The sequence below is a fragment of the Halichoerus grypus genome, chromosome 9 (genome assembly GCF_964656455.1).
Source record: "Halichoerus grypus chromosome 9, mHalGry1.hap1.1, whole genome shotgun sequence".
NCBI lineage: Eukaryota > Metazoa > Chordata > Mammalia > Carnivora > Phocidae > Halichoerus > Halichoerus grypus.
In genome coordinates, this window is record NC_135720.1 from 43,080,283 (window position 1) to 43,102,153 (window position 21,871).

General features: G+C 35.2%; 1 protein-coding gene and 1 long non-coding RNA gene across 8 annotated transcripts in view; one reads left to right on the top strand and one right to left on the bottom strand.

The window, feature by feature from the left end:
- FAM184A (family with sequence similarity 184 member A) overlaps positions 1-21,871 on the top strand; it is a 111,422-nt gene that overhangs the window by 69,657 nt on the left and 19,894 nt on the right. For 4 of the 7 annotated variants that reach the window (XM_036121243.2, XM_036121245.2, XM_036121246.2 and 1 more), the window contains exons 10-11: positions 10,611-10,652; positions 16,447-16,659. In XM_036121243.2, the coding sequence (XP_035977136.1) occupies positions 10,611-10,652; positions 16,447-16,659 (255 nt within the window). The remainder of the gene's footprint in view (positions 1-10,610; positions 10,653-16,446; positions 16,660-21,871) is intronic. The other 3 variants (XM_036121244.2, XM_036121247.2, XM_036121249.2) reach the window with 1 other exon arrangement.
- The window catches only part of LOC118553999 (uncharacterized), a 102,462-nt gene that overhangs the window by 20,919 nt on the left and 59,672 nt on the right, over positions 1-21,871 (bottom strand). The window contains exons 2-3 of the long non-coding RNA XR_004926306.2: positions 21,570-21,717; positions 16,548-16,627 (exon numbers count right to left, since the gene is read on the bottom strand). This is a non-coding gene — a long non-coding RNA (uncharacterized LOC118553999). The remainder of the gene's footprint in view (positions 1-16,547; positions 16,628-21,569; positions 21,718-21,871) is intronic.

Sequence of the window (21,871 nt, forward strand, 5' to 3'; positions counted from 1 at the left end):
TAGAAGTTGGGCACCAGGTTAGCATTGTTTATTGGTTACCTTCTGTATACTTATTTTACATTCCTATTTAGATACCTAGAAGGACAGATTTTCCTGGGTAGAATGGTACTACTCTTCTATGATGTTCTGTACTTAAAAAGATTAGTTCAATTGTATGATAAAAATGAAAAATACTCCTGAGAGTCTGCCTTGTTTTTTAATCACAAAGTATTGACACAGACATTTTTTGGCTGAACTTGGCATTGTAAAGAGGACCTACCACTTCTCCCACCTGTTTTCTCTTAGATTATTTCATTACTCATGTAATCTCTCTTAAAATAAATTGTCAGATTTCATCCATGCTTCTCTGATATTTTTTTTTCTTTTACCAATATCTGTTCTGCATTGATTATTCCTGAGAGGACATAATGTTTTGCCTATTATTTTAGTTCTGTGTCATAAAGTAATTTATTACATAATGGCTCCAATTTTGCCAACTTTACAGAAATAATTTTTTGATCAGATTAACCATAAATATCAATAGAACCAGGAATTACTTGCCTCCAAAGATGAAGCTGTTCTGTGCTGCTCTATGTCATCAGTCCCATTTCCAAAATGATAATATCTTCCCTGCTCCCCACTTCTAAAATCTAGAGGGCATACACATTCCTGTAGATAAACTGGAAAATAGCTGTTACATCTTGGGATTTTATGTACCTGAAGAAAGTTAGGAAAACAGTTGAACAGACGATTCCACACTGAAGTGAAAGTGGGTATTATGTTATCAAAGTTGCACTCTTTCCAGGTATGTCAGAGGACAGAAACTTCTAGCAGGACCAGCAGTCTTTTTAATAGAACTTTGTTATGGACAAAGGACCCTTCCCTCCTTGGCCCTTTGGATTTGTTCTCTTGGTTATTGTGGATGGATTCCTAGAGCCAGTGTGGTGTGCCTGCTCTCCTACTTTCCACTTGCCTGCTCCTACTGAACCCTGGTCCTCATACTGTCCACCCCCAGCTCCGAGCCCTACAACCATCTCACTCTACTTACTACTACTGGCCTCACTCATCCCCTTGTTCCTAGCACTGCCAGCACCCTTCTGCACTTAGGGAAACCAGATCTGGCTTGGGCTTTGGGACATTTAAGGAGTAAGAGTGGAGAATGGAATTGGAACAGCCAGGCCTTAGGCAGAAACATATATCGTGAAAAGTATCAGAGGTTCTGTGTTTTCACATATTTTAACTATTTCTGAGTGAACTGAACACAAGTCTTTTTTTGTGCCTTGGTTTACCTATATTTCATTCTGCTTAGAGCCAAGAAGAAATAATTTATCTTTCATGTTGAACTTAATCTCTTGAGAGTTAAATTTGATTTAAACTTACCTATCAAGAAATGGGCAAAGAAAGGCATAAGAGTTTCACTTTTCTTCAGTCAGATATTCTTTATCAAAATTTCCCAAAGCTATTATTTTTATTCTGTGCTCTGATCAGAGTCTGACTTTATATTTTTAGTTTTTTAATGTTTCATTGTGTTCTTTTTTTCTGTCCAATGATTACCCCTTAGTCCAAAAACTAGGCATACTTCCTGGGCTAATCAGTGTACATTTGAATTCCTTTAAAGCAAAAGAACTACATTTTTACTCTTCAACTCTGTCTAAAGAAAAGTGAGTATACAGAGTGCTCTGTGATCATATTATCTGTGTGTGATCCTAAAATGTCATCATATATTCCTTTATTTCACCTTTTTCAGGGCAAATTTTATTTTAGGTCCAGTATGATGACTTAATATTCCAATTCCCTCATTCAGATCCACGGACTGAGAAATTTGTGAGACATACAATCATTCAGACAAAGAACTGTGGGACTTTGTAGTTTGGGTCTGACTTCATTTTGAGCTTTGAGGCCCAAGGTTATTTAGGGGGTTATAGCCACCATGTATCTGACACAGTTTTTAGCCTCCACATACCTCCAATCTGATAGCATTTTACCTACAGTAAAAGTCACTGCAGTGAGTGACCATAAATGGTCTGGACAGTTTGTACTCTAGGAGCAGTGATGTGCTGGATCTGGCTCCTCCCAGCTCACATAGCCCTGACTGTGTGCAGGCCTTCTCAGCTCCATATTCTGGGACATGTTGGTGGCTAGCAGTCATCGATGGTGGGAGTATTTACAACACAGTACCAGCACATGCTACACATCAGGGCTTTATTTTTCAGAGAGCTATTACATACTTACCAACTTAACCACTGGGTGGGAGTATAGAATAGAGAAAGAGTGACATAGCCAATGTGATTGGGAAAAATTTCATTAAAGAGGTCAGCTTTAGTGTGACTTTCAAATAGGGTAAAGGATGAACACAAATATTTTTATTCATTTGACATTTTATTGAATATACTCTTATTTTCCAGGCACTATGAGGAATACAGAAAAATGAGGTGGGGACAATTGGGGAGATAGGTCATTGTGAAAAATTTTGACTTCCAATCATAGGAGTTCAGAGTTCACTCAGTAGGCTATGGGATTCTGTCAAAGGTTTATGGATAGGAGAATAACATGTTGAAATTTTTATTTTAGGGAGCTTAATGTGGCTATGATATTGAAGTGAGGAGGAAATGGAGACAGCTCAATATAGATAATCCAAAATGTCTGAACAGAACTCTTGAATACACATCACGTACCCAACCATCACCCCTCAACCTAAGCCAGACTGCTGCTCAGCCGTCTCTGACTCCTCTCTGTCACACTGTGCACCCAGTCCGTCAGCAATTCCTGCTGCTCTGCCTTCGAAGTACACCCAGGATCTGCCCATTTCCAGCACTTCCTCCACTACCACCCTAGTCCAAGCTACTTGCATTTCTCTCCTACACTGCGAATGGAACCTACATTTGGTCTTCCTGCTTCTTCTCTTGCCCACCTACATATTATTTCTCAACCAGCCAGAGTGATGCTCTTAAAATATTAAGTTGGATCATGTTACTCTCCTGCTTCAAATCTTCTACGTTTAGATTACAACCCACACTTTTACTGTGGCCTGTAGTAGCCTTATGATTTGTTCCCTGCCAACATCATCTCCTGCCACTCCTCCCTTCCTTTTCTGTAGTCCTACTGGAAGACTTGGAGTTCCTGGAAACAAACACACACACACACACACACACACACACCCCAAGCTTAATCCATGCGGGGCCTTTGCACCTGCCAGTCCCTCCACATGGAACCCACTTTCCCCAGATCTTCCTGGCTTGTTCTTTTACTTTGTTCAATTCTCTGCTCAATCCTAAGTGTTCAAAAAGATCTTCCCTAGCCACTCCCTCTAAAATAGCACCCTCCATCACTCTGTGTCCTCTTACTCTGCTTTGTGTTTCTTCAAAACATTTACTACTACATAGCCTCATATTGATTCTTTTCCCTATTAGAATGTAGTTCCATGAAAGCTGGATCTTTATCTGTACTGTTCACAATTGCATATCCAGCTACTTAAACTGCCTGGCATATAGTAAGCACTCAATAGTTGTTGAATGGAATGAACAAAAACTGAGGCATAGCGACTGAAGAGGAAGTTGTCAAATATATGAAGTACAAATAATTCTAACCATTTAGGACCTGTTTCACTGAGAATACAAGAGAAACTATAGAGGAACAAATCATGAAATTTGATAGAATACTTTGCTAAAGGAGAAAGAAATGTTAAAGGTGACTGAGGGTTTAAAGCCAGGATAACCAAAAGAAGAGCATCTGAGACAGGGAGGTCATGAACTACTTAATTGGGGGGAAGTCGGGTGGTGAGATGGTAAGTTTGGTTTTAGACATACTGATTCTACATCACAGGAAATTTTAGAATTTTTCACACTCAGTTGGAAAGGGCAATGACATGAATAAGAAATAGAGCATTAAAATAAGTGCTGTTGATCAAGAGCAATGGAGAAGCCAGTCTCTTCAGGCTGTTACAGACCATGTTCTGATTTCTAGACCAGTGCTGTCCAAGATGGTAGCTACTAGCCACATACGACTGCTGAGCACCTGAAATGAGGTTCATCCAAATTGAGATGTCACCGTAAAATGTATGCTGGGTATCAGATACTTAGTACAAAAAGTGGATGGAATGTCTCACTAATATTTTTATCAGCTATAATTACATGTTGAGATGATAATGTTTTGGATATATTGGGTTAAATATATGACTAAAAATCTACTTTTTTAAAAATATGGCTACTAAAAACTTTTTAGATTACACCCGTGGCTCTCAATTACAATTCTATTTGATAGCACTGGTCTATACTATTTAGATCACAAAAATTTGGAGTAAATTTGGCTTAGTGCTCATTCTGCTAGCTCCATCTCTTAACTCTTAAATTAAGTTTGATGTTAGGAAGGAAGGCATTCTCTTTAGAAATTGCATTTCTGCCTACTGAAAAAATATATTTATATTTATATCAGTTTTTATGTTTGTTTTAAAAGAATAACAATAATACCTTTTAATGGAAGAATAGATGGATTCTGAGGTAGAGATATTAGAAAGGGAGCTGAAATAATCAGCTCTTCCCAGCTAACTCAAAGACCTTGACAGAGCCCCGAGCAGTGATAGGAGATCAATGAAGCTGACCTGGAAGGTTCTAAATCCTCTGTAGAAATTAGGAGAGCAGGAAACTACATAGAACAAACATCAGAGATCCAGCCTCAGCCCTGGGAAAAGAGATGACTTGAGTAAGGAAAAGGGAAGTCAAAGAAAAAAACAGCAGAAAGAGTGAAGGGAAAGAACATATGGAGAAAGAGATAGAGAAACCAGATAGAAGAGAGAGTGTGAATAGCAGGTAGGACCCCAGAAAATGTGGAATGGAATTAAAGTCTACCAAAACCGAGCCAACATCCATTATTCTTCATACTTCAGTTCCTGGATTCAAAATTAGTATGCAGTATTTTCCTTAGTAAATATGGAAGCTTGTTTCTAAATTCTCTTCAGTCAAAAAATTAATGATATTATTTTACTTTAACTGTATTTTATCCTCTTTTATCAGACTTAGTGTTGTTAGTGTTCTTCCTCTTGAGACTTTTTTCTCAAGATTAACAGTACTAAATTGTTTTCTGAATTAATTTGCAAATCTAAAAATGTTTAATTTTCTTTTCCCTACCAAAAACTCCCTTTTTAGAATAAGTTTATCCAGTTCTTAAATTGGTATATTTAGGAGAAGAGAGTGAAGAGATAGAACAGTGATATCTACACCTGGCTTTAAAAAGAGATGCTTAAAATACTGGGAAATTATTAATGTGTACTAAGTATATATCTGTTCTGCAAAATACTATAGGAAGACCTGTGATGAAATGCAGAACAGTTTGTGCCTTCACACCTGAAAAATACTTATGAACATTTAGATAGCATTGTAGTAACAAATCAACTTAGCATATTCCTAATTTCAAATGACAAAATACTAAAAAAACAGCATTGGGGATCTGAAAGGGTTCAATGGGTATATGATTATAAAGTTATTTAAGATAATCTGAGAAAAGCGTTAAGAATTATCTAACGTCTTAGTTTGTCTTCACCTTAATTTCATTTATTATATGCCTGTTACTACAACTTTAGTTTAAATATTGAACACTTGTTCATGAATTTTTCTTTTTTTTTGCTTTAGGAGAATTATTAAAATTGTGATTGTCAGTTCTAAGACTTAGGTTTGTTGGTTACTTTTCTGTAGATATTAGTAAACCTTGAAATTAATATTAGAAAAAGACTATATAATTTGCTTTAAGAAATTACCATATTATATATTAAATATTGAATTTTAGAACATTTTATTAAGCTTTAACATTTTACTTGAATTGCAGTGTAATATCGGTGTACATATTATTTCAAGGAAATTAAAAATTTGATAAATGACATTTCTTGTATTAGTAATGAGAATTTTATTCTGTGGACATTTGATGGCATTTTGACATTTGTCAAGAATTTAGTGTTTCTGATAGGCCATGTAGTGTGCTAGACCCATAATGGAGTCATAATGATCTCTACCTTCCCGTTGCTTATAATCTAGAAAGGAGGGCAAAGAGAAATAACAGTTTGACACATTAACTCATTACAATTGTGATACACAGTGTGTGTACCCTGGGGACCTAACATAGTCTGGGAACTTGGGGAAGGTTCCTTTGACTGTGGGATCATTTACCTAGGACCTGAAAGAGAAGGAGTCAGGCCAAGAGGAGAAGGAGACAGCATTCTGAGCAGAAGGGGACGTATATGCAAAGGCCCTCAGGCAGCCCCCAAATACCTTTCCTTGGAGACCAGAGGCTGGGGAGGTAGACAGGTTGGATCACTTGGGGTTTTGTTGGGACTTTGTCTAAAGGACAATGAGGAGCTGTTGAAAGATTTTAATCAGTAGTGTGAAATATTCAAATGTTATAATTTCAAAACTCTGGCTACAGTATGGAGAATAGACTACAGTGGGACAAGTTAGGTGCCATTCAATGAATATCTTTCCCTCTTGGCAATCTTTCTTTGTTCGGATTAATATTTTCTGGACAAATATTTACTATACTTGGTATACTCATTAGTTCATTTCTCAGGATACATTTCTAAGTCTTGACTACAGGATTTCTGCATGATACCAATGTATGTATTTTTTCTAAATTTTTTCTTTTTAACTGAAATTTTCTCTTTACTGCTTCCGTTATTATGGGGGAGAGGAAAAGTAAGGTAGGGAGTAGCAAAAACTAAATAAAAGTCTGTGTCATTCATTTAGTCTTGAAATAAGTATTTATTGACCTATTTACTTTTTGTCACATACCATTAGGCACTTTGGATACAAACTCTGAATAAGACATAATCTTTGTCCTTCAAAAGCTGGTAATTCAGTGGATTTCAATATGTATATACTAATATGTTTACAAATGGCAAACATGTAAAACCTTGTGCTATTTTCTAAATGAATAAAGTCAGGTTTAGAACAATGAGATGACTCCTGAGAGCATAGTTTCTTACAAACAAAGCTTTAAATTTCTAATTAAGTGCAGCAACTTTGTTAGTTATTTTTAGCTTTCTCACTTATCTGAAAATCTGATTATATTCATCCTTCAAGAAAAGAAATCCTGAAACACATTCAGTAAGCCTTCTATGTTGAGGTATGAGTGCTATCTATTGAAGAGGATGCGCTGAGGCCCTTTTCACTCATCTCAAAAACTGACAAGCTTAAGATGTTTTAAAACAAATTGACTATTATATAGGGTATCAGTTTTTATTAACATGTATCTTGCTTATATAGAATGCTTGCCAAATAATATTTTTGCATACAGATTTTTAGTTCATCCAATATTCTTTCTTTTTTTTTTTGACAGAGAATTTATTTACTTATTTATTTGACAGAGAGAGACACAGCGAGAGAGGGAAGACAAGCAGGGAGAGTGGGAGAGGGAGAAATAGGCTTCCCGCGGAGCAGGGAGCCTAATGCGGGGCTCAATCCCAGGACTCTGGGATCATGACCCGAGCCGAAGGCAGACGCTCAACGACCGAGCCACCCAGGCGCCCCCATCCAATATTCTTTCAAGCAGACACTTAACTTGGGGGATCTCATCTAGTGTTGTGGCATAAATACCATCTATATGTCAGTGACTTGCAAAGTTAAATCTCTAGCCTTGACATCTTCACCTGAACTCAGAATCACATGGTTGGCTAACAGGTATCTCAAATTTCACATGTCTGACTCCGAAATACTGGTTCCCAGTCACCATCCCCCAAACCATCATCTTTACTTCTTGGCATTTCTTGTTGCTCAAAACAAAAACTGAAGAGTCATCCTTGATTTCTTCCTTTCCTTTATCTCTCATGTAATCTGTCAATCCTATTCATTCCACCTCCAGAACACCCCAGCTCTGTCTGCTTCTATAGCCCCTAGTAAACACTAGGCCAAGTCACCATTGTAATAGCCTCCTATCCAATCTTCCCAATTTCACTTTTCTTCATAGCACTCAAAGTAATCTTTTATGATGTAATCAGATCTTACCATTCCCCTCCTTTTAAAATTCTCTCAAGGTACTTCACTCAATTAAGGCTCTTTGTTTTTATGGTCCTACAAGACCATAAGCCATCTGGCCCCTGCAAAAAATCACCCATCTCATGTCATCCTCACAAACCTTCCCCCTCAACACACATACACACATGTATATCCAGTCACTCCCAGCTCACTTCCCCCTCAGGGTCTTTGCGCTGGCTAATCCATTTGCCCGGGTACACTTTCCCCAGGATCATCGCATTTCGTGGCTGGCTTTTTCATTGATTCCAAGTTAAAATGTCACTTCTTTCAACAGATGTTTTCTTACGATCAACCCAGTATCACTTCTAGTCATTTTCTATCACAGCAATCTTTTTTTTCATCATAGCTTTTATCATCAAGTCTTTATTTTTTAATTTTTTTTGTATATTTGTTTTATTGTCTTATTCAACTCTCTGTATCACTCTGTACTTAAGGTATTTCCTGGAATTTAATAATACTCCAATAAAGATTTTTCTAAATTAAAAAAAATCTACTTCATTTACGTATTAACCAATAAGGGTTGTGACCCAATAGCACGAGTGCATTTCCCCATTGCCACAGCCAGGTCTGTGATGTGAGTCACCCCAAGTCACAGCTCAAGGACCGTGCCTTTTGGTTTAGCTCTTTCCATGGCTTATAACTAACTGTGTTGACAGAGACAGTGCCCCTGTGAGTTTAGATTCCAAGTGTTCTAATATACTTCTGTTGTATAAAACCCAAAATCTAGAATTCCTAAGGGAAGACCTGGCATGCTACTTTATGATCTGTCGTATTAGCCTAGTTTTATCAGTTAGCTCAGGAATCCTAAGTAACATACATATTTTTGTCTGATGATAGCTTACTTAAAGAATGAAAAATAAAATCTACTTCATAAGTAAATGCCATACATTTTAAGTTAACTTCTAGTACTAGGACATCAGTTCTGAGAAATACAAAGAGGTAAAACAAAAATGAAAAAACACAACTAAAAATCCCTCAGCTTTTCATAAATTTTGCAAAGTCTGGAGAAGTGTCTTATTAGTATATAAAAAATACGGAGTATGAAAAAGCATAAAGAGAAAGTAAATAAAATTAACACAACTAATATATATAAAAGAAAAATTGTGTATGTATATATAAAATGTATATTGTTATTACATATATAATTTTATGTATTATATATATATGAGAAACATTAAATTGAGCACTTATAGAATAACCAGATAGAAATTAATCTTTTTTCTCAACTTATTTTTATAACTATACTATATCCTAAATTATATATTAGTCTAACTTATTAGTAAAAAATTATTTACCAGATAAAAACAAGTTTTAGTTTATGACACACCAAGGAGTAATCACATTATGAAAAAAAAATTTTCTGTCTAAAATTTGATTAATGTCCAAAGTAAAAACTATTTCACAGACACTTTTGTACTTAAATTACTAATATAACTGGGGCGCCTGGGTGGCTCAGTCGGTTGAGAATTTGCCTTTGATTCAGGTCATGATCCCAGGGTCCTGGGATCGAGCCCCGCATCGGGCTCCCTGCTCAGCGGGAAGCCTGCTTCTCCCTCTCCCACTCCCCCTGCTTGTGTTCCCTCTCTCACTGTCTCTCTCTGTCAAATAAATAAAATCTTTAAAAAAAATACTAATATAACTTCAAAATACTATTTTGTATTTTTGGAAAGGAAAAAAAAATGAGGCAATTGAAAATGAAATCATATTTTCCCCCATATTTGGGGAAAGAGAGGGTGTGGGTGTTTCCAGTTGTTTTATGTCACTCAAAATTGGAATGAACTTCTGAAAAATAAACCCAGATCATAATTTTGCCAAATATATCCTAGAAAATAGGATTGAAAAGATATAAAGGGGGGCACCTGGGTGGCTCAGTCATTAAGCATCTGCCTTCGGCTCAGGTCATGATCCCAGGGTCCTGGGATCGAGCCCTGCATTGGGCTCCCTGCTCAGCGGGAAGCCTGCTTCTCCCTCTACCAGTCCCTCTGCTTGTGTTCCCCCTCTCGCTATGTCTCTCTCTGTCAAATAAATAAATAAAATCTTTAAAAAAGAAAAGAAAAGATACAAAGGCACCTCTTCTTTCCCCCAAGTATAAAATCAGATTATTATTAAATCACATTTTTAATGATTAACTCATTTATTTTTGGCCTCCAAATTATGCAGACAATCAAGTTCGTGTTTCAGTTCTCATCTGCTCATTTGTCTTGAGAAATCTGTCATAAGCATACTATACCAGTACTGAGTATAATGCTTTGAAGCATTATATTTTAGATTTCTGGGAGGAACTTAGAACAGTAATATTTCTTCTAGGTCCTTCAATAACCATTATCTTTTCAAGTGAACTCTGATTTGTATGTACTGGCCTTCAGTATTTTGCATAGGTAAGTCTGCCATTCCCACAAACATCAGATACTGTTTTAAGGGACTACAGATAATTAGATTGTGTGTCTTAAATTTTTTTGTCTAATTCCTTTCTCAGAACTGTTTTCAATTTATTTTTTCTTGAGCATATTATAATTAACGTCCTGTGTTTTACTCTCCCTTTTATATCCCTCTTTCTTTCACTTAGTTGATTTCTGAATGTTTCCCTTTTATTCCTTTGATTTTTTTTCTTCCTAGCGGCACTCTCTGGGTGAAGCTTTGCATAAATCTATCAACAATGTAAGTGAGCGGCACTTACAATTTGTACACAAGGGCATGTTGCACTTTTAATTTTGCATAAATATCATCACTGCTTTAAAGCTTTTAACTTATGATATAAAAAATACACTTCGGCATTCACTAAGTTATGTTTTGTATATGGGTAACAAAAGCTTTCAGCCATTCGTTTGTGTATGTGTATACATCTACCACGTTATATTAATGAGCATATTTTTATTATAAAGCCAAGCAAGATTTTACCTCTCAGGCATAAAATTCATTATTTAAATGTTTACTTTGAAAAATATTTTTTGAAAACTATTAACTAGTTGACTGTTGTAACAATGCAAATAAATGTAAATTTGCTTTTCTTTTGTTAAACTATTTTTTGAGAAAGTAGTGTCAATAAACAAGTGTTAGATGTGAAGTTCATGAGATTCAGAACATATTTTACATTTTGATGTTGTAATTATTAAAAGATTTAAGTGAAATGAAGTAAATCCCTTTTCTAAGAATTGGTAAAGCTATTGTTCTTACTTAAATATGTAGAAATTAAGCTTCAAAGTAATATTCCAATGTAAACACTCATTTAAAATTTTTTTGTAATATGAAGAGAAAAAAATGAGATTTATTTTTACCATACCCAATGTTGTTTAAAATAGCAGAGCTGAACATCCTTGGATATTTTTCTTAGATATCCGAGGGCAGAGGTCCTCAAACATTTTCTGTAAAGGGCCAGATGGTACATACTTTTGGCCTTGGGGGCCGTGCAGTTTCTCTGGCAGCTATTGGACTTTGCTATTTTAGGATGAAAGTGGCCATAGACAACATGCGAGTGAATCTGGGTGGCCATGTTCCAGTAGAACTTAAGTTACAAAAACAGGCTGCAGTGTGCCAACTCCTGTCTTAGGGGAATCAAAGCTTGAGTCGAGGAGATGTTCTGTGAAATTTTGATACTTCTGGAGTGAAACTATTTCCTCATACCTTTCTAAATTCTTTCTACTACCAAGAAAAGAACATTTTATCTACCTTTAATATTAAACTTTGTTTTCTATGTAAAAAGTAATTAGAAATACATGAAAAAAGGGGCACCTGGCTGGCTCAGTCAGTGGACCATGGGACTCTTGATCCTTGAGGTTGTGAGTTCGAGCCCCACATTGGGCGGAGAGATTACTTAAAAATAAAATCTTTAAAAAATAAATACATGAATACATTTAACACCATTTAAAAATATAAATAACAAGCAACAAAGATATTTCTCTCAATGTTGGTAAAATAAGGCTACATTTAAAAGCAATTCACATATTAAAAAAAAGAAATTCACATATAACATAGTAAGAATTTGGGCATGATCAGTATATTAAACCAGAACCACTATATATAAACCATATATACTAATTGGAGTAGGAGTAAGAACCCAAATAAGATGATTATCAGAATTAATTGAACTTCAAAATACTTGTGACAACATAGTTACCTTTTCTTAATTATAAATGAATAGTTATAAATGAAAAAAAACAACCTTAAATTGAAGTTAAATCTATTAGTAACTAAAATGGGAACTCCTTGATTCATCTCCTACAAAAAAAGTAAAAGGGGTTGGTGACACAATGAAATCCCCATTAATTAATTTCCTTTTGTAACATTATAGTCATTGAGGATCAGTTCTTCTATTCTGTCATCATCCAAACAAAATATTGCCTTGTCAGTGTTGTTGAGCAGGGTGAGCATCTACCCACCCCCTCCACACATTCTTTCCTAGCCTTCCATGCAAGTTTTCTGCTATATACTGTCTTGTTCTAAAAAACAAGTGGTTATGGATACCTTTGTCCTTTATAAAAGCTCTCTAATTTTTTTCAACGAAGAATGAGAGGGTGATTGGGAACATATTATAGAAATAGCTTAAGGACATTAAGTAGGCATTTTTGTGATTCTTAATTGATAAGTTCAGTTTATAGGTTTTCTTAGAAAAATACCAAGAAATTATGAACAATTCAGAATTTTCTCAGAATGGTCATAATTTCCCTAAGCTTAAATTTATTTTCTTAGCTAGACTCTTCAAAAATAGCAAATTAGTGGTTAAAAAGGGGGAAAAAAGGAATTAAAATATTCAGGGACCTTCAAACATTTTACATGAACAATTATTTTTTTTAATGATTTTATTTATTTGACAGAGAGACAGCAAGAGAGGGAACACAAACCAGGGGAGTGGGAGAGGGAGAAGCAGGCTTCCTGCTGAGCAGGGAGCCCGGTGCGGGTCTTGATGCCAGGACTCTGGGATCATGGCCCGAGCCGAAGGCAGACACTTCACCGACTGAGCCACCCAGGCGCCCCTATGTGAACATTTATATAAGTTGTTGACATAGTAAAAAATTATCCTTACTGTCCTCCAAGCCTGTGTTAACAGTTTTTAATATTGCCTTATATATTTGAAAGTATTGAACTGAGTATCATATGGTTTAGACTTTCTAAGAATTTGCGTTGACCTTTCTTGTCAAAATTGATAAATATTTTGGCTTAACATAATTCCATGTCCCATGTTGACATACTGTCAGATCCAGTACCTCAGATTTGATTCATTTTCTATTTGAGGGTGTTTTTTCATGCACCACTGTGAAGGGACAGAATCATTGTGAAACTGCCCTGGAGGAAATAGGTAAAGCTTTCCTTTCTACAGATAAATGTATCCATATGTTTAATTTTAATTTTCATCTTTTTGAAAATTTTACACTTTATTTTCAAAAAGACATCAGTGTTTTAAGTGGTAGAGATCAGAGAGTAGCAATTACTATTGGCCTTTAAAATTGTTTACAAAGTATCTCATACCTGTTGATCAGTAGAATACCTTATATAATTCATATCAAACACCTGTGGTAAGAATTTTTTAAATGAGGACTAAAATTCTTTTTTGAAATAAGGATTTTTCTGGTTTATTTAAAGACAACAAAATAAAAAGCATTAAAATTTAAAATTAGAACAAATGAATAGAAACTAATACCTATACTACATACTTTGAACATATTATTTGAATAACCATTTTCATTCATTTATCCAACAAATGCCTTTCTATAATTTTGTAATAAAAGTTCTGACCAAGATTGCCCAAACTATTTGACACAAAGTCTGTCTTTGTTCTTTTATTTTGAATTAATGAAGTTTTATATTAGTATGTATTTCCATAAATATACTAAACTCAGCTGCTTAAATTATAGCTATAAACATTAGTTCATTTTACATTGCTTTGCTCATTATTTCTGTGTTTTAAAGTGCCATGTAATTTTCATGTTGAATAAAGGCTGACAATTTAATGCAATGCTACAAATTTATTTATAAAATCAACAAAGTAAGTTTTGATGCTGCATTGCATGATAAAGGCTTTCTGCATATAATTCATGTTATGGTCTTGAGCATGAATCCAGAGATTTTAGATAGCCTTAATATTATTTTGGTGTGCTTTCAAAGTTAAGAATACAGAATATCTAAACTAAGTATATTTGAACACTACATTGCATGATAATGTCTTTTTTGCGTGTATTTTATCCAGCATAGTTACAAAGATTAATCTTATATCCTAAAATGAAAAATACTTTGGAATTCTTTCACGGTAAAGTATATTAAGTGTAAAATATTAAGTAAAATATTTAAGTGTATTTTATTTAAGCTAGAGAGGTCTGAAAGTGTGCTTAGATTTTAAATATGTAACTATTATACTACTGTGGTACCTCATTTTAAATGTTTCTTCATAAGTTTCATCCTTAAATAGTTAAAGTGTGAGTCATTTGTAGTCAAATTAACATATAAGAGCTTTTTTTGATGCAGAGAATGTTTGAAGTGGGTATTGCAGAAAATCAGATACACTGCCATGAACTGACTGGCTCATCCCTCAGTGCACCCTTACCTGGGGTACTGGACCCAGGGCTACTACTAGTGCATATGGTACCTGTGTGCAAATTGGAAAACCATGACCCTTTGCTTTGAGTCAATGCAGACACATATCACGGCAGATTCGTGAGCAGTTTGTTCACTGGATGGATTTTAGTCCTTACTTGTCCAGGGGCCAATTAATAGCTTTGACAATATCAATCATTATAATATATCAATCATTATTCTGCATGTAACATAGTCTTTTCCTAACGTTCCCATATATGTTCTAACAAGTTGTCACCAGAGACAAGGCGGTCACATGGGTCCCCATGCTGGGTCTGCAACAAGGTTGAACTTGGGAAGAGAGTAGTTAGACAGGTGCCTTTTCTATTTCAAGGACCAGCTAGCTGGGAAGAAAATGACTCTACCAATTACACGTTAGTGTTCACAAACACACATTTTTGTTGCCTTTTACCCTTTTATGATTTACTTTTTCTTTCTGGGTTGTCCTTAATATTCATTTCATCCTGATTTTCTTTGCATAAAATGGTAAGAAGTCACATAGTATAATTTGTCTTAGTCTTCCTACTCTACAAGTATGGCCTTAACTGTTGCTATAACATTGTCCTTATTTTTCCTTCTTATTTTTTGCATCTCTGGTGATTCTCCACCCTTTTTCTTTCCCAGGCCCCTTCTCCTTGTGAGACATCTGAGGCATCCTATATCTGCCTTCCATCAATCAAAAGAAAATCTTTTCCCATTTACAAAAAGTCACTTTACAGTGTCCTCTCTCCCTTAGCCTTCTTGGCCACAGAAACTGTTTTACTTGTATATAAACACATATAGCATCTTAAATTACTTACTGGAACACATTTGACAACTTTTATCTGCTTCTCCCTATGTTCTTTTTAGCTTCAGGCTTCTACTAGAATACAGATAAGTTCCAAGTTACAGTTTCTTGTTTATGAAAACAGAAATAGATCAAATTAAATGGTTATATCAAATGTATATGTGAACATATATATACATATACATGTGTTTTGTGCTTTTATTCTTTAAAAAGGACTTAATTTTAAGTATTTTAAAACACCCAGAAACAATGCAGACATGTTAGTGGTGACGTCTGTGTACAAAAGGAGTGACAGATCAGTTTTCCACAGTTAAAGTCCCTGTCATTGTGAAGATACAAATAGAGGACTGTGGTATGTTTGTGGTTTTTAAAAAAGCTTGAAGTTTTGCAAATCCTTTGAATTAAATCAAAATCCAAAAGTGAAAATCCTTTTTATTTACAGAAGGATTTTAAGTTATAAATAGATAAATCTGTTAAAGAGTAATTTTTTTAATTCTCAAATAATCTTAGTTAATATTTATTGAGCACTTACTACATGCCAGGGGCTGTTCTAAGTGAACTATGTGTAGTAACACTCTTCAGCTCACACAGCCTGGTCAAGTACTAATACAGCAAGTGGCAGAGCTAGGATTTTAACTCGGAGCCCACATTCTTAACTACTCAACTTTACCACCTTACAAATAAGCAGTTTAACTTTTTATACTATCTCCTTGAGGTGACCATAACCTAATAAATACATTAACATTAGTTGTCCTGTTCTTAGTTCATATTATAAATTTTTATTGCAATGTAACATAGGTGTTCATTATAACAAATAGGTGTATTTCTAAACATGGGCTACAGTGTTCTTTAGAGAGTCCACAAACTTAATACCAATAAAACAGTCTATTTTTTAGGATAATTACTAAGAATAGAATTAAAAGTGGTGATACATAAATATTAAATAATCTATGATATATTGTAAAACATTTTAAGTGGATACTTAGTTAAGGCAACTATTTTACTACAGTTAATATCGTTGACATGCTTTTTTCCCCTTAGATTGGCAATTTGTGAAATATGCCTTGTACTTACTCTTCATTGTACCATTCTATGGCATAGATTTCCTTGCTGAAACAGAATCTGGAGATGCAGCTTTCCCAGTCTCAGACTTCTTTGCAGCAACTGCAAGCCCAGTTTACACAAGAACGACAACGACTTACCCAAGAGCTTGAAGAATTAGAGGAACAACATCAACAGAGACATAAATCTTTAAAAGAAGCACATGTCCTTGCATTTCAAACTATGGAAGAAGAAAAAGAAAAGGAACAAAGAGTAAGTTTAATGTGATATATGTTCAAAGGTAATCCAATAGCCTAATAATTATTAGCCTTCAAATTCTTTTTTTTTTTTTTTTTTTTTATAAAGATTTTTTTTTTATTTATTTATTTGAGAGAGAGAGAATGAGAGACAGAGAGCATGAGAGGGAAGAGGGTCAGAGGGAGAAGCAGACCCCCTGCTGAGCAGGGAGCCCGATGCGGGACTCGATCCCGGGACTCCAGGATCATGACCTGAGCTGAAGGCAGTCGCTTAACCAACTGAGCCACCCAGGCGCCCCTAGCCTTCAAATTCTTAAGAATTCATTTTTTGCCTCCCAAGTTATATATTGCTTTATTTCACTGTGTTTTCTAGAATCTGCCTTCTTGTGGGGGGTCAGAATGACTAAACATACACACCAGTTACACAGAATAAGGCCAACATTTTATTTCTGTTTCCCAACATAATGCCGAGTTCATGACGAGACTAATACACCATCTGGTTTGTCATATAGTTAACAGTGGTTAAATAAATTTAGCATGGTCCTACTGAGCTGTAACCACTGTAATCACTTAGTACAATTTTGAACTTTTATAATAGTCTTTCATCAAATTTTTAATTTTTCTCTTTCAGGCTGGATCTAAAAAAGACATATATATATCCAAGGGATTTATATTTTTTTATCCCACATTTTTTAACTTACACTTTTTCCCCCTTATATACGAAGTTCACAATGAAATGAAATTTGGAGACATTTTTAAAATAGTACCTTTCCCTATATACAGCCCCAAAGGCTATGTGAAAATCAGTGATACAGACGGCTCGTGCACAAGAGATTTAAATCAAATAGATACATTATTGGGTTAATCAAATTGTATGCCAGAATCTCCCCATATCCATTACTTTCTTCTCTGTGAAAACACTAGTTTGACATAGTCTTAGGGTAATTAATTTTGGTTCAATTTATTTCTTTACACCATATTTTTCAATTTCTTCTAAGAACCTTATGATAATTAAGGTAAAGATTTGATAGAAAAATGCAGTTTTACTAACAATGATTTTTACCATATATAGTTATTACTGATATAGGTTGCTTTAATCCTTTATTTGGGTGTGGACAACTATTTTAAGAACTGGTAGGCTATAAAGAAATTGTTAAAACAAAAAAGTCGTATTCCTTTAAAAACCATTAACTTGCCTATACAATAAGTTGTAGTCTCTTCTTTTTTTCTTTTTTTTTTTTTTACTTTAGTCTCTTGATCTTGTCCAGAAAGTTAAGGAAGTTTCTTTGGTCAAAAATTAGGCCTTATTTCCATTATCCCTGATGAGTATAGATACAGAAACTGTTAAAGTATCAGCCAAATTCAACAATACACTGAAAAAATCTGTACACCATGATCACATGGGTTTTATTCCAGGGATACAAGGATGGTTCAATATCTGCAAATCAGTGTAATTACTACATTAATAAATGAAGGATAAAAATCACATGATCATCTCAATAGATGCAGGAAAAGCATTTGACAAAATTCAACATTCGTTTATGATAAAAACTCTCAACAAAGTGAGTATAGATAGAACATGCCTCAACATAATAAAGGCCATATGTGACAAACCCACAGTTAACCTCATACTTGACAAAAGCTGAAAGCTTTTCCTCTAAGACCAAGAACAAGACAAGGAAGCCCGCTCTCGCCACTTTTATTCAATGTAGTATTGGAAGTCCTAGCCACAGCAGTTGGACAAGGAAAAGAAATAAATGGCATCCAAATTGATAAAGAAAAAGTAAAACTATCACTATTTGCAGATGACATGATACTTTATACAGAAAACCCATCATATCAAGAGAAAAGATAAGAACTGTATGATCATTTCAGTAGATGCAGGAAAAGCATTTGACAGAGTACAACACTGATTCACAATAAAAACCTTCAACAAAGTTGGTTTAGAGGAAACCTACCTCAACATAATAAAGGCTATATATGAAAAACCCACAGCTAACATCATCCAAAATGGGGAAAAACAGAGCCTTTACCCTAAGGTCAGGAATAAGACAAGGATCTCCGCTCTCACCACTTTTATTCAGCATAGTACTGGAAGTCCTAGCCACAGCAGTCAGACAACAAAAAGAAAAGGCATCCAAATCGGGAAGGAAGAAGTAAAACTTCTATTGAAGTTATCATCTGCACTATTTGCAGATGATATGATAAAATATATCCGATACTGTATAGAGAAAACCTAAATGACTCCACCAAAAAACTGCTAGAACTGGTAAATGAATTCCGTGAAGTCACAGGATACAAAATTAATGTGCAGAAATCTCTTGCATTTCTATACACTAATAATGAAACAGCAGAAAGTGAAATTAAGAAAACAATCCCATTTGTAATTGTACCAAAAATAATAAGATACCTAGGAATAAACCTAACCAAAGAGGTGAAAGATCTATACTCTGAAAACATTAAAACACTGATGAAAGAAATTGAAGAGGACACAAAGAAACGGAAAAACATTCCATGCTCATGGGTTGGAAGCAAATATTGTTAAAATATCTATACTGCCCAAAACAAACTACACATTTCATGCAATCCCTATCAAAATACCAACAGCATTTTTCACAGAGCCAAAACAAATAATCCTAAAATTTGTATGGAACCACAAAGGACCCCAAAGACCCAAAGCAATCTTGAAAAACAAAACAAAACAAAGCTGTAGGCATCACAATTCTAGACTTTAAGTTATGTTACAAAGCTGTAGTGATTGGAACATTTTAGTACTGGCACAAAAATAGACACACAGATGAATGGAACAGAATAGAAAATCCAGAAATAAATCCACAATTATATGGTCAATTAATCTTTGACAAAGCAGGAAAGAATATCCGATGGGAAAATGTCTCTGCAACAAATGGTGTTGGGAAAACTGGACCACTTTCTTACACCATACACAAAAATAAATTCAAAGTGGATTAAAGACCTAAATGTGAGACCTGAAACCATAAAAATCCTAAAAGAGAGCACAAGCAGTAATATCTCTGACAATGGCCATAGCAAATTTTTCTAGATCGGTTCCTTGAGGCAAGGGATACAAAAGCAAAAATAAACTCTTGTGACTACATCAAAAAAGGAGGCTTCTGCACAATGAAGAAAACACTGAATAGGAGAAGATAGCCGCAAGTGACATATCTGATAAAAGGTGAATATTCAAAATATATAAAGAACTTATATAAATCAACACCCAAAAAACACACAATCCAATTAAAAATGGGCAGGAGACATGCACAGACATTTCAGCAGAGATGACACAGATGGCCAACAGACCCATGGAAAGATGCTCAAAATCACTTATCAGGGAAAGCAAACCAAAACTACAGTGAGATATCACCTCACACCTATCAGAATGGCTAAAATCAGTGACACAGGAAACAATCGGTATTGGCAAGGATGTGGAGAAAAAGGAACCCTCTTGCACTGTTGGTGGGAATGCAAACTGGTACAGCCACTATGGAAAACACTATGGAAGTTCCTCTAAAAGTTAAAAATAGAACTACTCTACAATCCAGCAGTTGCACTATTGGGTATTTACCCAAAGAATACAAAAACTAATTCAAAAGGATACATGCAGCCCTGTGTTTGTAGCAGCATTATTTAAAACAGCCAAGATATGGAAGCAGCCTAAGTGTCTATCGATAGATGAATGGATAATGAAGATGTGGCATCTGAGTAATGGAATATTACTCAGCCATTAAAAAGAAGTGAAATCTGCCATTTGTGACAACATGGATGGACCTAGGGGCTATTATATTAAGTGAAATAAGTTAGAGAAAGGCAAATACTGCATGATTTCACTTACCCGTAGAAAATTTTAAAAGCAAAACAAATGAACAAACAAAACCTAAACAGACTTATAAATACAGAGAACAAACTGGTGGTTGCCAGAGGGGAGGAGGTAGGGGGATGGGCAAAATAGGTGACAGGGATTAAGAGGTACAAACTTCCAGTTATAAGACAAGATATGGGGATGTAGTCAGTAATATTGTAATAACTTTGGTGACGGATGGTAACTAGAATTACCATGGTGGTTATTTCCTAGCATTCATCAGTGTTGAATCACTGTGTTGTACACCTGAACCTAATATTGTATGTCAACTGTACTTCAGTATAGCCCATAAACACACAATGAGGCCTGACTGGTAAATAACCTATTCATTGATATCATTTGTGAATTAGAACACATAAGCTCTTGTATCAGTACTTTAATTTTACACTTTCAGTCTCTTTGAAACCTGAATCCTATTCAGAAGAAATCAGAGCATGCAATTTTATAGTTGTCATTAGGTAGCCAAGCTACCTATGTAACTAATGTCTAAACTAAAAGTCCTTTATATTGTTATATTTAAAGAAACCTGTGCTTTTTTTTTTTTTAAAGATTTTATTTATTTATTTGACAGAGAGAGACACAGCGAGAGAGGGAACACAAGCGGGGGGAGTGGGAGAGGGAGAAGCAGGCTTTCCACTGAGCAGGGAGCCCGATTCGGGGCTCGATCCCAGGACACTGGGATCATGACCTGAGCCGAAGGCAGACGCTTAACGACTCAGCCACCCAGGCGCCCCAGAAATAAAACACTTTAGAAACAGTGAGCGTAAGTAGCCAAATATTAATTTATAAAAACAGTATTTTAGAGTAATGGTTAAAGAAATATAACCCTAATTACAACATGGTATCTTTCTCAGAAACCCTTCATGTTGCAGATTATGCTAAGGAAAACCCATCCTGGCACAGTTCAGTCTCTAAACTTGAAGTACCCTGAGCTCTCTCTTTTCCCATGGCCACATAGCTTCTCTGAGTCTCAGCCACATGTAGTCTGTTTTCTCTGGTCAGGCTTTTAGAACTAATCACATGAGAGGTTTGTTTACTTTTCCACTTACCTACTCTCACACGTTTGCTTCTGTTTGAAAATGCCTGCAGAAAGTTGCGACAAAATATTTGATAAGGTTGGAGTTGTAAAAGCCATCATCATCTCTTTCTGATCAGAAGATCTTTTCTTGTTAATGCCCCTCTCCTCTCTTCTCTTTCCTAAGTTTGTGCACACAGAGAAATTACGCATTAATTTAGGTGGCTTACCCCCTCAGCAACTTGACAATGACTTTTTTTTGAAAACTACCTTAAAGGGCCCACCCATATCCTAATTCAGACACACTATATTGAATCAAACTGATTTCAAAAGGAT